Source organism: Gallus gallus, chromosome 4 (assembly GCF_016699485.2).
Source record: "Gallus gallus isolate bGalGal1 chromosome 4, bGalGal1.mat.broiler.GRCg7b, whole genome shotgun sequence".
In the NCBI taxonomy this organism is placed as follows: domain Eukaryota; kingdom Metazoa; phylum Chordata; class Aves; order Galliformes; family Phasianidae; genus Gallus; species Gallus gallus.
The window spans coordinates 46533800-46550977 of record NC_052535.1 but is presented as its reverse complement, the minus strand read 5'-3'; the positions used below and the strand labels follow the sequence as shown (position 1 = coordinate 46550977).

The 17178-nt window shown below is 38.6% G+C and overlaps 1 protein-coding gene across 9 annotated transcripts in view; it reads right to left on the bottom strand.

Moving 5' to 3' along the window:
• Nucleotides 1-17178, bottom strand: part of WDFY3 (WD repeat and FYVE domain containing 3) — a 139864-nt gene that overhangs the window by 15931 nt on the left and 106755 nt on the right. For 7 of the 9 annotated variants that reach the window (XM_015276464.4, XM_015276467.4, XM_015276468.4 and 4 more), the window contains 19 exons: nucleotides 16377-16537; nucleotides 15517-15746; nucleotides 14645-14754; nucleotides 13645-13827; nucleotides 12724-12881; nucleotides 11451-11528; nucleotides 10287-10514; nucleotides 9477-9530; nucleotides 7169-7337; nucleotides 6801-6964; nucleotides 5551-5699; nucleotides 5165-5285; nucleotides 4789-4874; nucleotides 4322-4402; nucleotides 3732-3786; nucleotides 3269-3388; nucleotides 2689-2806; nucleotides 1616-1722; nucleotides 735-888 (listed from right to left, as the gene is read on the bottom strand). In XM_015276464.4, coding sequence (XP_015131950.1) covers nucleotides 735-888; nucleotides 1616-1722; nucleotides 2689-2806; nucleotides 3269-3388; nucleotides 3732-3786; nucleotides 4322-4402; nucleotides 4789-4874; nucleotides 5165-5285; nucleotides 5551-5699; nucleotides 6801-6964; nucleotides 7169-7337; nucleotides 9477-9530; nucleotides 10287-10514; nucleotides 11451-11528; nucleotides 12724-12881; nucleotides 13645-13827; nucleotides 14645-14754; nucleotides 15517-15746; nucleotides 16377-16537 — 2526 coding nt within the window. The remainder of the gene's footprint in view (nucleotides 1-734; nucleotides 889-1615; nucleotides 1723-2688; nucleotides 2807-3268; nucleotides 3389-3731; nucleotides 3787-4321; nucleotides 4403-4788; nucleotides 4875-5164; nucleotides 5286-5550; nucleotides 5700-6800; nucleotides 6965-7168; nucleotides 7338-9476; nucleotides 9531-10286; nucleotides 10515-11450; nucleotides 11529-12723; nucleotides 12882-13644; nucleotides 13828-14644; nucleotides 14755-15516; nucleotides 15747-16376; nucleotides 16538-17178) is intronic. The other 2 variants (XM_015276469.4, XM_040699141.2) reach the window with 1 other exon arrangement.

Sequence of the window (17178 nt, the reverse complement as noted above, 5' to 3'; positions counted from 1 at the left end):
ACAGAACTGAGAAGAGCTTAATGCCTCAGTTATGTGTGACATACATTCCAAAGAATCCTTAACTCCTATGACAAATGTATGTGAAATTAGACTCTTAAGTAATTATGGTTGTAAAAACTAAGAGCCACATTTCAACAGAACTTTTAGAAACAGTTGAAGAGGAAGTCCTAAAAGTGAAAACTGTCAAACAGATTTTGCAAAGCCTGAGAACTCTAAGGAACATGATATATAGCATAATGAAGTAGCATATTACATACAGAAAAATGGAAACCAGAGCACTCCAGGTAAAACTTGATGATCTGCATGCTTCAGAGTGGTTTAATTAAATAAAATTGAAAAAAAAAAAATCACCATATCAACCAGCAAACAAACCACTCTATCTCAAGCTGAAAACTTTTTGGGTAGTTAAATGTCTTTCTTAGCAGTTGTCAGAACAAACTATTCATTAACTTCTCAAAATGAACGCTTGCTGTTTGAGAAGATGAAGCAGATAAAACTGAAAGAAAAGAAGGCATCACAAAAGTAAACACTAACTCCTGCTGTATTCTTACTGATGAACCAATGAGCTCTGTATCATTCAAACTTCTAAAAATATTATACAAACATGGAGCCATCTATCCTTTTTTCATGCAGTTAAGTGCATTGTATTCTTCCTACCTGATGAGCTTTTCTCATGTCAGACTGCCACGCAACACACTCACAGTGGTAGCAATGCTACCAGCTGCATTGCTTACCGAGATCAAAATTGTTGGAATTGAGCAAGAACTCGGGGAGGTAGAAAAATTCTGGGATGAGCTCCTTCACGTCTGCCATGTTGTGCTTTGATGCTGAGTACCAGGCCTCTCGCACACTGTGAAACATTCGATCTGCCAGGTCAAAGTGACCGCCCTGCAGGAAAAAGGGAGAACCATCACATCAGACCACCAGCGTACCTTGGCTGAGAGAAGGAGAACCAGAACACACATACACAGGTATCAAGATAGAGATCTTCAGAATGCTAAGAAACACATTCAATCCTACTTCAAATTTTAGTCTGGGGAAACATCAGCCCAAAGAAAATGCATTTTTCTTTGCTTGATGACTTCCATCTAAGACAACATTGGAAACGTACTGTTATGATCCCCGCTCCCTCCCAGTCTGCCAAAAAATCCAGGCTATGCACATTTTGGTTTATTTTAACACTCAGTAACAAACTCCTGGGATAGAAGTATTGATTAAAAAAAAAAAAAGAACCTTTTAATTTTGTGTGAAGATGTCAAGGAACTGGCATACAATTCGTTCAACGGCAGACTAACAAAGCTTGATGAAAAATATAACTTTTTTCACAGCAAAATCATCTTTGGTTTTGGCCTGGTACTATTCTGTTCATACATTTTTTCAAAACATTCTAACTTCATGAAGAAATGTGAATTCTATTGCATCTTCTATTAAGTAACCTCACAGATTTTTAGACCAATCCAATCTGCTATCACTATCAATATATCAATACAAATATACCAATACTTTTTTTTTTTTATAACATGTTTTATGAGAACAAAGCAGACAGATCTCATTTTTTCATGTAGATCTCAAATGTACAGCAGGAAAGCAGGAAGTGAGGTCTTATACTTTTTACCTGTAGTCGTAAGAAAATCTGTGTAAAAGGCTCCATCCGGACAAGATAGGAAGCCACTATCATGGCAGATGAATAGTGGGTCCCATAATGATAAGCTGGAGTTTCACCTGCAGAAAATTAAACATCATGCACATGGAAGAAATAAAGCAGTTAGGTGAAGCAATTACTGGTGGCAGTACTAACGAGTGCTGCCTTGTATTTACTCTGTGATCGTAGACACATTTAAAATTGGCACTTGTAACTTTCATTCTTGAGTCATCAAAAACAATGTGTTTTCTCGTGGCCATTTCAGTTAAAACTGCAGTGCAGTAGCTGTAAATGCAATGGGCTTCTGCCCAACAGGACCGCATGGTTAGTCTTTCTTTTTTGTTAATCTGAAATGCTTAAAGCATTCCAACACAGCTATGGTGATTTCTGCTGATGGAACATTAGTTTAACTTTCATTCTTCCTGACTACTGTGGAAATAAGGCTTGGAAAGAAACAGTTCTCAGAATTTCTGGCTTCAGATTTCGTACAGCTAAAATAACATCTAAAATACAGAATACAGAATTTGATTGTGATTCACATTGAAGCATTACAAACTTAAGAATTTCCTAGTGCCTCTATTCCTTTTGGATAGTAGCAAGCAAAGTGCTACCTCCTGAGCAGGAAAACATACATCAAACTCAGAAACGAAAAAGCTGAACTGCTGCTACTGCAGAGGTATTCCCACTCCTCTGCACAACTTACTGCCTTTCAGCAGCACTCAAACTGTACTAGATAAAGAGATAACTGGATGTGTGCTTCTTCTGTACTTGCCCATTTCTAGCCTTTAGACATCATTGAACTGTTCTGAAAAACAACTGTTTTGTCTTTATTTTTATATATAAATACATGCTGGTCAGATTTTAAAATCAACAATATAACAATACTCCTCTGCTTCTCATTTAATATCTGTTCATAGGTCCCTAAAAGACCCGTGGTAGGGCTCTGCATACCCACACCCAGAAGTCTTGAGTCATGTAATTAAAATTCACAACATCCTCCTGAACTGTGGCAGGCTCCTCTCCCTGCAGGATATACCATTTCTTACCATTGGGATCTTCCCAGTCTTTGTATCGTTTCTTGTACTGGGCCAACCTGTCCTCTGTTTGAGCTCCCATGGGCTTTGCCAGGTTTCTGAATGTCTTGGGATTTGTAAGATCCAACTCCTTTAAAAACAAAACAAACATCAATTCAATTTTAAAAACACATGCTTTCCTTGTCTACACAACATCCTTCAAGATATACCCCAGAATACTAATGCAGAAACTCACTGCTGCACTCTTGCATGATGCTTCACAAAGGAGACGCAACTGCCTTGGAACAAACTGAACATGTGGGCCTTCACCTGTCCATTAGCACCCATAAAATCAGGATAGGCAAGAGCCTTCCTGCACGGGACTGGCAAGCACCTCTAGTATACTACCCACTGACCACACAGGCTGGACATTACAAAACAGATGAAAACAAAAATAGGCAATAAAGATACACCCCGGTTTTATGAAGGTAGTGCAGGCCAACTGTAATATTCACAAGACTCAACCACACAAAAAATTTACTATTAGACTGATAGGATATTTTATTTACCTCTGACTCAAATTACTATTCCACTGATAGGACATTTTATTTACCTCTGAATCATAGTCTGCGAGGACCCAGGGAAAGACAGGGTACTGCATGAGATCATTGTAGGATCGGCCGGCCAGGGTGTTTAAGTGCATCAGGTACTGGAAGTTACTGATTTCTCCTCTCTGAAGGAAGACATAACAAAGCTGTAAAGACCTCACTTCTCAACAATCAACTGAGCTATCAGTTCTTGGGTGCTTGCATTAGCTCTCTCCAAACATAGGAAACTTATTTCAATATTACAACGTCCAAATTCTGTTTATACTTTTAATGATAGACTCGTTTAGTATTTGATGATGAAATGCACCCAAAATGAAATATAATTTGAGCATGAAATATAACCCGTTAAAGTACTGAGATAGCTTTTCTAAAGCAGTATATTCCACCTGTTCATAGGATGCAACTCAGGTGTACTAACTATATATCACTACAAAATGTGCAATTAAAAAAAAAAAGGATCATACTTACTTCCCATCTTTGAGTAACAGATTTTTCTCCCACTAAAGTGCTAAGCAAGCCAGACCTAGTCAGAAGGAGAAAGTACATTTGCTGATTTACCAACAGAATTTGAGTTGCATCTTCACAAGACAATTCAAAATGTTGAGACTAAAACTTACAAATTTTTACAATTAGGCAAAATGGATTTCATTCCTTTTTGCTTTAGCAGTGCACATTTTATTTCTGAGCACAGACTGTTAAAATAATGCACATTATGCACGCAATTCACTGCACATTCAAACATACCCGACAGGCTGCTACTGATGAAAATATCTAACAACCCAGAGAAGTCAAATAGTTTTGGAACTTCAATTCTTTCAGAATGTACCAATAACATTAATCTTGAAAATACATATTTACTTGTAGGAATACATACCAAAGGTGTCAATGATACAAGAACATTTAAAGAAGTTGGAGCAGAAACTCAGTATTTATTTGGCATTTCCCAGTTATAAACAGAGGTTTATACAAGTATTCCCCAGTACATCTGGACCTTAAGGTAAGCATCACTGATTTGAAACCATGGAGATAAAGAGCTTATGGGGAATGGCAATGCTTACCCTTGTTCTACACTGGTGTTCGGCCTCTGTCCAGACACCGACTCCGAACTGTCAGTTAGAGATGGCACCACAGCCAAAAACCTGCAACAGCAGTTAAAAGGAGATTACCATTAGTGTGTCTGACGTAGGCATCTCTTCTTCTTAGAGATGAACACATCTGGTACAATTATTTTGTTCTGAGCAGCTGTGTAACATCTTCAACAAAACCAGAACATCTCTTCTCTCCCTACACCCACACTTGCTGTCACAGCTCCCATATACTGACCACACGCAGCAAGTTTAGCATACAGGCATTAGCGCTTCCTAGTGGCTCTTTGGTGCCATACTACGTTTGCTACAGAGTTATGAACTATCTCACACCAATCCCTTGCAATCTTGTTAGCAGATCATTGCAGACTCAAATATGACTCAAGACAGATAATTGCAAATAATCACATTAAATATTCTAACAAGTTATTTTACAGTACCTCTGATAAACTTTATTTCTGACCCCTTTTTGGAAAGCTAGAAGATAGTTTCGTCCATCTCCTGAGAAAACTTCAATTGCAATTGGCTGAAAACAAACAAGACAAACGGGTCACCGCTAACACATCTGCTTGTCACCTCCAAAGATCAGAAATAAACCAGTTTGGCTATGTTGAGCTACACATGACACAAAATAATTGCAATGCACGCTTTGCTTAGTGTGGCCAGCTGATCTATTTTCAGAACACTAAAATCCACTAATTCACCCAATTAATTAAGTCACAGTAGACCAAACAGTTCAAGATCAGATACTTAGACTTGTATTTCATCACAAAGAATAGCTTTCACTTTCCAAATAATGATCTGCACCTAAGTTACCTGCAAAAGGTATCTCCTTTTATGTACTTCCTTAATATCTTCATATGCAAAAATGCTGCACGTTCTTTTGAGTTGACTTGGACCTTGCCTTGCCCCCCTTGGTATGATTGGCTCATGCATCCTGTAAATGAGCATAAACAGGAAAGTGATTAAAAGAGATGCATTGAAAGAATCATTCCTTTCATTCATAAGAGAGTGCAGGCATAGAAAGAACTTGTTTCACAATAAACCACACCACACTTAGTATTTTGGGAACACAGAGGCAACTGCTCCTGAGATCTTCAGCAATTTTGACATTATTTTGTAGCTGACCCCTCAAAAAATCTCATTAAATATCTGCTGTTTGCCTACTCAAGACCGATGAAGCTCTTTATTCATTCACTCACTTTGGAGGCAACGTCTCAATGTCCCGTATTTCTCTGGTGGCTGTCATGGTAAATCCATCAATTACGTAGAAGTGCTCTTTGCCAAAGAGGAGCAGCCCTTCACTAGTGTCAAGGCCCTGAACCCGAGCACAGCGGTACATATGCTGAATCTGAAAAGAAAACAGGCATTTAGCAAAAGTAGGTCAACAAGCTGAGACTCAGACCACTGCTCTGTTAGAACCAGTCCTAGACACTGCATTGTTATGCATAGATACAGTAAAAATGTTGCTATTTTTCCTACTCATTTGAGAAAAACATAACCTTAGCAATCAGAAATTGGGAAGGTAGTTTAAAGGAAGTTTCCACTGTATGATATAAGTTTACTAACTTATACATGTATTGCTTCTTGGGCATATTCTACAAGCTGTAGCCAACTTGACTGATCAAAATTTACTAACATACTTCAGACAAGACAGAACTATGAAATAACCAGAGCAGTCTTTCAACGCTGTTCTTGGGGATAAAATACTCACTGTCCAGAATTTTCATTCTAATGATGAGAACAACTGATTAGTTTGAAGAGTATTTATATTTTCAAGATGCATTTCCTCTCTCGGCTCATTATGCCAACCGGGTAAGCAGACAGCTGTAGGACAAGTCTTATGAGGATTGGCTGAGGGAACAGGGACTGTTTTGTCTGGAGAAGAGGAAGCCCAGTTGAGACATTACAGCTCTCTACTACTACCTGAAAAGAGGCTGTGGTGAGGTGGGAGTCGGCCTGTTCTCCCACATAACTAGCGATAGGAATAGAGGGAATGGCCTCAAGGTGCAACAGGGGAGATTCAGGTTGGATGTTAGGAAAAATTTCTCACTGAAAGGGTAGTCAGATGCTGGAATGAGCTACCCAGGGAGGCGTTCAAGAAATGTTTGGATGTTGTACCGAAGGATAAGTGGGGAAGTGTTGGTGGATGGGTGGACTGGATAATGGTGGAGATCTTTTCAAACCTCAGTGATTCTATGATTCTATGACTTGGTTCGAGGACAGGTTTGGTTTTCCTAAGAAGGCAGAAGGTTAAAAAAAAAGTTTCCACTACAGTGTTTGAATTGGAGCACACATTTCTTATCAAAGGTGCTACAAGAAGCAGCTGATGGAATATTAAACAGATGCAGCTGTACATCAGGAAAGGCATTTAGAATGTCTATTTCTGCTCGCTACATCCAATGCAGAAATTCTAATACAGTAAATGCTGTTTGTTTGCAGTACACAATACCTTCTCTCCTTCTTCAAGAAGTCGAAGCAAAGTTGTATTGTCAGTCTTCTCCTCTTCATCAATCGAACTGCCCTCAACAATTTGATCTTGTGACTGTTCCTGGTTCTCATCATCTCCTCCATCAGGAGCAGAGCGAGACCGTTTCAGGGGAGGCTTCACTAGGCCTAGAAAAGAAGGAAGATAAAATTTGAAAGATGAGAATTAAAAGATCACTGTGAAAACCTCCTCAAGTTTAAAATTGCTGATCCACTGCAAGAAAACAGGCAGAAAACAGAGTCCTACATGTTTATCTCAGTGCAAATGTAATGAAAAACATAAAGGAGGACAAATTTAAAGCAAATGGATCAGGACAGAAGGAGTGATCTAACCTTTGACTCTCGCAATTGTGTCCTCCCCATGTTCTGGCTCCTGCTGAGCAGTTTCACCCACTGTGTTTTCCTCTATGGTGTCCTGGAAGATGGCAGGGTTTCCAGATGCCAGGCGCATGTAGTACTCCTTACTGTCGTAACTTATAGCCCTTCGGTAGCGAGCAGGTTTCTTAGAAATAATTGAACACAGTCACTTGGTCAGTCAACTCCTCTCACACATTTCAGGGACACGATGTGCAGCATGGAGCATGCCTACAGTGTGCTCTGTGCATGTGCAGTGGTACACCAATACATAAGAAAACAGGGACTCCACCCTGGATCCAATCTAATTTACAGGGGAGCTATTCAGCCACTGAATTAACAGTGAGTTTGTGGAAATGCCTGCTGCTAAACCTACAGCACAGGGAGTACTGAGCATGGCTATAAGGTAACAAACAACAGATGTCACAAAAGACAGGTGGGATACTTTTGCTGAAGCCTGATAGATCCAATGGATATTTTCTACCCTCTCACTGCTCCCTGCAGCATGTGCAGCTCATTCATTAGACAGCCAGCTGCAATACTAGACAGTGGTCTGAATAAACTCAACGAAAGATGAAAATAAATGAAGCTGATATTGACTGAAAGAGATAGGGACCTGAATTTAAGGCTCAAAAATTAACTACTTCAGTTTTTTCTATCATTAGTACATATTTTGAAGGTCCTCGTGAAACTGGCATAAAAGGATCCATTTAGAAGTCATCATCTGTAACCACGATGGATTACGTTGCATTTCATTATGGTAGTGGCACGGTGTTGATTTTTTGTTTAGCATGTTAATTCTTAGGTTCTTCATTAAATTACAGAGGTAATACTAGAAATCCAAGTAGCAGCTAAATGAGGACATGGTCAGAAACATCACTACAGAGGCAAGCAGGGATAAGAGCTTTACAGAGCCAAGAACTTCTTTCAAATTAAAACAAACTGTTGCACCTGGATGGAAGAAAACCCACTGATTTTATACTTCAGTTGAATGTTTTCTTTTACAGGAACTGCTTAGCCTGTGAACACATTCAGCTCTTCATAGATAAAAGTTTTTACTTTGTAGCATAGTTTCCCATTATTTTTGAAATTATATTGGGATAATCACAGAATACTACTGTAAGTATAGTCCAGTGCTTTAAATTATGTGCTACTGCAGAATATCAACTGCCATTTCAATTATGATTTCAACTTGTTCACTTCTGCAGCAGTAATTGGAAATAAAAAGAAAATCACATTTTATGTTTTTGTTGTTGTTTATCTGTACAATTATGCAGTGGGAAACTGAAGGACCCTTAAAAAAAATTAGCTCTATTACAAGTAGATGCTTGGAGTGACTAAGTGATTAAGATTGGCGACGTGGAGATTCATTACTTCAGGTCAAATTGGCTGCCTCAAAACTTAAAGATGTAAGGTGCTGTGATTTAATTTGCAGACTTATGCTCAGCTGAGACTTTGCTCCTTTAACACTTCAGTTGTAACAACTGATGTGTTCCCTAGAATGAAAAATCCAAACTAGCCCTATTAACATAAAGAAAGGGAAACAGCAACAATTTATATTTCATATTCTACATAATAATTGCTTTCATTTATTTGTATTAGTTTATTGTTGAATGTATTTTAAAAGGAGTGAGTACACATTACACCCTATACTTAGTGATGGGCAAGACTGTGAATGTCATTTAATAGAGAAGCAGTGTAAAATGCAAACACCCACAGGGCAGCCTGTTTTAAACAATTCTGTTATTTCTAAGCTAGAATTCATATTTTGAAACAAAGCGTAAACATCATTAATAAAAATTAAGACTTGAAGGAAAGAAAATTGACTGCAGTGCTAACAAAATAGATTTTTCAGCCCACGATCAAAAAGGGGAAAGAAAAACCTGCTCAGCAGACCCTCTTCAAAATAAACATTCATTTTCCTAGCAGGTGCTTCCCACTAATCATGTTGCCCATTACTAAACATTTTCCGTTGACCATTAGTTCAGACCCCAAGCCACAACTCTATACACAGTGAGAACAGTGACAGCACAGCCCAACACAGCCTGTTAGTGTGCAGCAAAGAAGGGAAGAGCTACAGAAAGTTGTATTTAGGTGAAGGCTGAGGAGAGCACAGTGAAGTCCTCTAATGTGAATACTGAAAACATCCTTAGGCCTGGAAACATATACTGAAAGAGCAAGTTGAAAGCCAAATGTAGAAGCCTTGTTAAGGTTGCCAACATGCAGGAGAAACAAAAAAAGTTGTATTTATTTGACATTCTTTCAGTCAGTGTATTTGTTTCTTTACCTTTTGAGGAACGGTATCATCAGCTGTCTCAGGAAGTCTACTTGAGAGGTCAGACTGAAAACAGGGCATTAAGTATATGCATCAGAAAAAGAACACTTTTGAGAAGGCGGCATGATGTTCTCCATTGTGTGTGAACTTCTCCGTTGCTACAGCTATTCTGAGTCAGATTGCAAGTAGACAAATACACCTAATAGCATAATGTTGGCTATATAATGTTTTTTGTTCACACACCTTAAGTACCTTAACACTCAATCTTGATTAGAGAAAAAAAAAAAATCCTGCATCCTCCATTCCTTAAAAGCAAACAGGATCTAACTGCCAAGCTTTCAAAGCTTATGTGCATTTCTGCCTAAGTGGTCCATGTTCACAGCCACAGATTTTCAGTGAAAGCACACCCAAACCAACGCCCATAGGCCTGCTTGGTTTTTGCATTTTTCTTCAGATATGTTTTAAGTGTTCTCTAGCACTAAGCCAAGAATTGAAACAGAAATCTTCCATCCATAAGTATGGCATTTTATGGCTTCTTTTTGCTAGTGAAGATGCCTCTGCTGCTCACCAGCACGAGCACACCACATCATATCTTGGAACAGGCAGAGGTCTCAATTTCACTCCATTTTGAGGTGTGAGAGATTTAGTCCATTCCCTAAACGTACTGTGAAGAACAACCAGACCTTACCAATCATTTAGGACTTACAGGTATGCTAGTAAACCAATAGAGTGAAATATGCATCTTGAGAGCCATTTAAAAAAAAAAAGTTTATTTTACAACAGGGCATAAAACTTCTCACAACAGAATCTTGGATTACTTACCAGCAAGTTTGTTTCCTGCTCAGCTTCAGGCATGTAGGGATACTGAGTGTAAAACATGTCATTTCGCACCATCTTCTTCCTCATTCGGCAGGGCCCCTCAGTCATCTCCAACATCCACTTGTCAAGATGGGAACCAATGGGAGGACCCCACAAACCTCGCTCTCGTAGTAACTCATATTCAATTTGAGACCACTCTTCTGTCACGTATTTTAATGCATTCTGCTGACGCTGGATACAAACATGTTTATATAAAGCATTAAAAGCTATGTCTTTAAGCCCGTTCTGATATGAGCAGATGTTTTCCTTACACTACAAAAAGTCTTGTAACTGAAATTTCTAATAGCATTAAAGAAATACTCATTAGAGTAATACACTCTAATGAGATTTCCAGGCTCAGCTACTGTAAAATCAAGGTTCATACTGTAATCCTCTAAGCAGAAGAGGAAAAAGAGGATAAACAAACTGCTTTTGGTTTTAATCTGAAACTGAATGTATTTGTAAAAGGCAACTATGAGCATATGCAACATTAATACATTGATTTTGAAAAGGGATTTTAGGAATTTTGGATGGTTTTCCTGCCAAGACTTAAACAGAAGAGAGAAATTAAACAAAGTAAAGCTTATCTGGTGGATTTTTGCTGGTAGATTTCAGTAACTTATTCCTGCAGAAACACTCAGCAGCTACATTGAACCAAAGGACTTTGGTGGCGTTTGGAACAAAATGCAGCGTACAACGATTTGTTTCTAGAAGGCACAGAACAGCTATGATCTATTAGCACGTGAGTAGAAAAAGGTACCACCAAATTGTTTTTGTGCTACTATAAAAGTTACCTTCGTGTACAATGTTTCTCTATGCCTTCTTATCTTCCAAGAATCTTAAGTAGCATTTTGAATAAAGAAATGGGATAGAAACATGATGGCTTTCTAGAACAGTGTACGAAACCTTTGAGATTTAACTTAGGTAGCACTGCTGCAACAACATCTACATTAGTTTTCCTCATTTATTTGACTGCATTAAGAAAGCATCCTTAAAATAACTGTAGCTATACATTGAAGCGTGTCACCATCAGCCTTCTGATATTTCATAAGCCACATACTGAGAAACACGATCTGTACAACCTAACATGTCAAAAATACCAGTTTTGGGTCATTCTCTGAACCATACCTCCTGATATTCTTTATACTGCATATCAACAAGGTCTCGAACCACTGCGATGTGAGTAAACATCCATTGAGAAATTTCCTAGTAGAAAGATAAGGAGACAGAATCAGACTTTATAGAAGCAAGTTATGGAAAAGCTATAAATGAATAACCATTACTTGCTTGCAAAAACTATCTTCTTAGAAAATGATTTAGACTAATGTCAAACTACTGCACGCAACTGTATTTTCAAGGTTGTTTTGTGGTTTTGCTTTATATGGGTTTTTTCATGGCTTTCTTTGTTTTTACAGCAGCAAACCCATGTACAGGGATACTGTTTAAGAGAAGTGGGCAAACATTTGCTAAGAATTGAAAGTACATGGCTGATGGTACAGAACATTCCCAAACAGCTAGAAGAGACAACAGCTGAGAAATATTACTACTATTCTCCATTTTCTAGTAATATTTTGTACATGCTGACCAAATTTGATGGAAACCCTAACAGTATCCATCATACTGTATGGAAAAACATCTGCTTTCACACGTAGCTCCCTGTAATGGCATGCCTGGTAACAGATGCTCTCTGCTGAGCTTGGGGATTTCTTCCTTTTCACTTTAATGCATGTGCCTGCTCACCAGGAAAAGGACTGAGAAAGCTGAGAATTCTTTATTAAATCAAAGCCAGTGCACAACTCCCAGATGAGCAAGTGAACTGGCGAGCTTCTTTTCCATTTACACAGGGCACAACTCCCATTGACTGCATCAGAAGTTACACATTTCCTTATAGCAGGAACACATCTGCCTCCCATGATGCGATGTCTCCTCACTACTTCATGTGCTTACTACAATAAGAACTCAATCCTCCAAAACTTTCAGATCCCTCTTTCCCTTGCTTTCTATGTCCCAAATACTTTACATAAGTTCTTTACAATGCCCCATCAGGTCATGTCCTACTGAGAGTACACTGTTTTTCTCCACCAGTCTTCACTTTTTAGACAAGCAACTACCTTGACATCCATTACAAACTGAATTTAAGACCCAGTTAACCAGAGCAGTTAAGCAGTCTTTCCAAAACCACTGAGTTTAAACTCTTGACTTACTGTTCCAGATAGGCAGATACACCTGCTGGATTAGGCCACACAAAAGCAAGAAAGGGCAGTCTCAATATTCAGCAAGGGGAAAGCCAAGCACAGGTTATCACCTTACACCCTGAGAGACATTTTATATTGCAATATTTACTGTGTACTCCAAACATACAATGCTGGATTTGAGATTGCATTTTATGAAGCAAAACTACCTGTGTAGAGAGATTGTGTTTGTTGAGTCCACTCTCCTTCCGGTTTCTCCTGGAACCTGTCAGTTTGGAGAGGCCAAACCCACTGCTGACTCGTGAAAGCTTGGACTGCGTGCTTGGAACCAAGGCCTCCCCTCTACTGATGCACTTCTTCTCATGGGCTGAAAAATAAGGATTTTACGCGTTGGGTTTTTCTGTTGTTGTTGTCATCATCACTGGTATTTCACTAAATAGAGTAACAATTCCTACTGCTCTCAACAACTCTGTGTGCTTGTCTGACTTGTGTGTTTTTTGTTTTAAGGAAAGAGTTGATTTTGTTGTTGTTGTATCGCTGTTGTTTTTAAAAGGAGAGATTCCTAAGAGAAACCTTGGCACTTTTTGCACTTTAAAAGGATTAAGGGATTAACCTGATTAACAGATCTGTGACTCCTTTCATCAATTATCAAAATCAAGGTTTATCAGCTGTAAGTTGTCACCTACCCTCCCTCTAAACACCAACTAGTTTCAGTTTTGCTGAACTACACCCCTTAAAGACAAAGTGGATATTTCAAAGAAGGGAGACAGTATCTGTAGAAATCCAGTTCTGAGGAAGGCCCAACAGGTCATCACAAGCAGTATTCGTGGAAAGGCAAATAAGTGAACCAGCCCACCACCACTGCAATCCATAAGGCACTCTTTGGTATATGCTCGCACAGAAACACAAGAAGCCATTAGGATGTGCAAAAGCATTGAATAAAGGTCCCGTGTATGGAAGAGAGTAAGTTTTTCCTATACCCAGTGCTGTTTCTGAGTCAGAGATATTAAACTTTAATAACAGTAAGTATTTACCAACACACAAAAGGTAGGCCCATATCAAAACATCCAGTGCATGTGGTTCACTTTGGGGAAAGCTACCACTCAGAACAGATCTTCAGCTGCACTTACCCAAATGATTTTGCCAACACTTTAAACTTGCTTCCTCAATTAAAGGTCTTGCAACAGTTATATCCACTTGGCCACGGTCATTGACAGGCAGCGTCACTTTAAAAACTTCTTCTAAAACCTGTTTTTTACTGTGAATCAGCTCTGTCCACACTCTGTTTATGGCTTTCAAAAGAAGCTGACGACCTGCAGAGGTACAAGACCACAAACAGCAAGTTCTCTACTGTGCTTACTGAGCTGGTACTTTGATAGCAGATTGAATAAACTAAGCAATTACATTTAAAGTTTTTCCCTTCTTTCTTGATTTCTGGAATGCCTTTAACTAGACTTTTTTTTGTTATTCATATACTGTTAGATAGTGTCTAGAGATCGATTTTGACATTTTTCCTCTGTGCATCTGAAACATCACCTCCAATTATTTGTGATTCCTCTCCCACACTCATGCATACATGAACAAAATGAGATTAAAAAGAAGCTTACAGATTATACACCTACATACACAAAGTTTCATATATATACAAATTACTCTTTTTTACTCTTAATACACACATGCATAAATAAACAAATACACATAAAAAAAGATCAAAACCACAATCCTTTTTCCCCACAGACTGTTCATAAATTCCCGATGAGAGAAAGATCCTAATGATATTTTACACCTTATACCAGTTGTGTCTTAACTACGCTGTTGTAAGATTCAGCTGATAGAGAAGCGAGGTGCACACTTAAAATGAGCCATTTACACTGCTTTCAATTCAGTGCATATAAAGTGGTATCTCTGATTCTAGTGCTTGTCCAGCAAAAAATGAGGACTGCTTGCTATTTTTACCAAACCGTTCTCATCCTGATTATGTTTGCCTCAGTGTTTGACGTATTTTGAAGGTTTTTCTTTGTTGTTCTTGCACATACGCTCCTGTTCAAAGAATAATGGGAGTAAAAGACTACTGATGACAATAAAGCAGCAGCATTAGCAGACATCTGTGGCTTGATCACTTAAGATTACCTTCACTGACATCCTGATTGTAGACTCCATCTGGTTCTATATCAGAAGGGATCATAATGTGCCAAGTTGTCATCCTGGCTTCTGCTTCCAATCCAAACCCATCGACGTTGCTACAAATACACAATGAATTAACAACCAGAAACAGATACAAACTAAAACCTTTGATTCCCAGTGATTGAAGCACAAAGACGTATGCTGCTACAGGAATACACAAAGTCCTCCTGAGTTCTGATGATACACAGTCACAAGGTGAACTGAATGTTTTTGAAAGAGGATATGATAGGAACAGTGATGTTACAAGAGGAAGCAGTAATTGCTGAAGAAACACAGTGTGGCCAAGGCCATCAATGGAGAACATTAGGGTTTATGCTGATGATACTTCCCAAATGACTTTGGATAAAACTCAAGTCCCACAGCTTACTGAAAAGAAAAATGGAAATGCTAGTCAGGCATTTGGAATAAAGACGACAAGTGGGTGTTATCAGCTTATGTCACATCAGGTTTTATTCCTGACTAGACTTTTTCAAATATCCAAATTAGTAAGACAAAAAATACATACTAAATGACTCTACAGACAGCAAATCTAGTGACAGATCCCTCTGACAATTACTTAGCACCAGCATTTCTTTCTACCTTGAAAACACCTAACAGTGTAAAAGCATAATAACAAAATAGTTAGATATCTATTATTTTAAAACACCTCAGTAAGAAAAAGAAAGACTGTTTCTTAAACCTGAGCTCTTCAAATATAATTTCATTTAAATGAATCACTTTAGTTTCCTTGCATTTCACTGGCTTTAAGGTTACAAACTGTCATCAACATTTTGCTTACTTGTTCACAAGGCAAATGAACTTCTATCTGAGATGCTTACCTTCCCACATGCAGATTAATCAAGCAGTGAGCTAGACAGCTGATGAACTCTTGATCATGATTTCCAGGTCCCAAAATTAAGTTTCTGTTCACAGTGAGGACCCTCAGGGAATCAAGGAGAGCCACTTGCTGAGGAACAGTTTTGTGTGCTCTTGAGAACTGATATAAGATAGTTCTGTTCAGGCAGTGATAAATAGCATCCAGCGATAGTCCCTGAGATCTTCTTTTTGACTGATGGTAAAGTAAGAAATAGAACAAAAAACATATCATCAGAGGGCAGCACTTAAATCAATTTACAGGTAGGTAATCTTCCCACGTGTTGACTCACGCTGCTTCTTCAATAGCAGTAGCATCAGTTCCAGTGATCTCAAGAGCCAAAATGATATCAATACATGATAATACATTTAAGATTTCAACACCTACAAATATCAGTCTACTGTTATTTTCTCTGATTTCCAAAAGCAGAAGTCATCAACATTTCCAAGAACAGAACAGGAGGAGGCTTTCAAAATATCTCCCAAGGTAAATTTAGGAAGCTTTCTGGGGATTTCAAAAACACAATTTCATCTGAAAGCAGTTTTAACTCAATTGCCCCATAATAAAGCACTGCACACTGACAAGATGTGCTAGAAAAGCTCAGTAAAAAATGAAAGAAAAGAACACTTCTGTGCTGACCGGAGACAGGCCGGTAGCATGTAGACAATTAAAAACTTCTTTGAGTCTTATTTATCCAGGCTGCACAATTACCCTGCAAGAGGCCTCATCCAAATAGTATGCAGGCTGCTCAGAATTGTCACTCTGTGGATTTTAATTTCAACTGTGAAAATGGCTTTTCAAGTAGGCTAATAAGAGAACACTTACCTGTGCAATTAGCTGGATTATGAACTCCACAAGAAGTTTGGATTCTTTGTTGAACATGCCCTGCCAAAGCTTATCTACCACACGCTGTGTAAAATAAAACACGTTGTTCACCAGAACTTGGTAGCTTCCTCCACTTGTTATGGGCAGAGATGCATCTTCACCTAGGTAACAGCACAATAAAGCTTTCTTCATTAAAAAAGAATAGATATGAATAGATACACTGACATTAAGCTTGTGTTTGTGCTTTCTGGGCTTCTGTAAAAGAGAAGCAAAGACGAGGATAATCAACAAAAGCTAAAAGCTAGTGGTTTACCTACACTGAACGTGCAAGTGATTGTTTGAAATCAACACTGATATGGCCAAAACAAGAGGGGGAGGGCACACACACAGCTTTACACTTCCCTAGCCTACCACAGCTATCTAAATCACTATGGATAATGCTGGTGGTCCATTCTTAGAGGTGGGAGAAGTATGTTAACCCATAACACTCCACTCCCTAAGTTTCCTTTCTGTATTAATGTCTGACAGTAGACTAAAACATCACCTGAGACTGTGTCCAAGATAGCCTGTTGCGGTTTAGTTGGTTCTATCACCAGCGACAGATGTTGCATAAAGTCATGACATGGAATACTGATAAAACCAGAGCAACCACACTTCATATGTGGGTACATTGCAATTTGAGAATCATCACTTGGATCACTGCTTTCACAAAAGGATGCCATTAAACTCTACTCCAGTGCATTGCAATTCCACAGAACAAATGGTGCCAGTGACCCTACCTGATATATATTCGTGATACCTG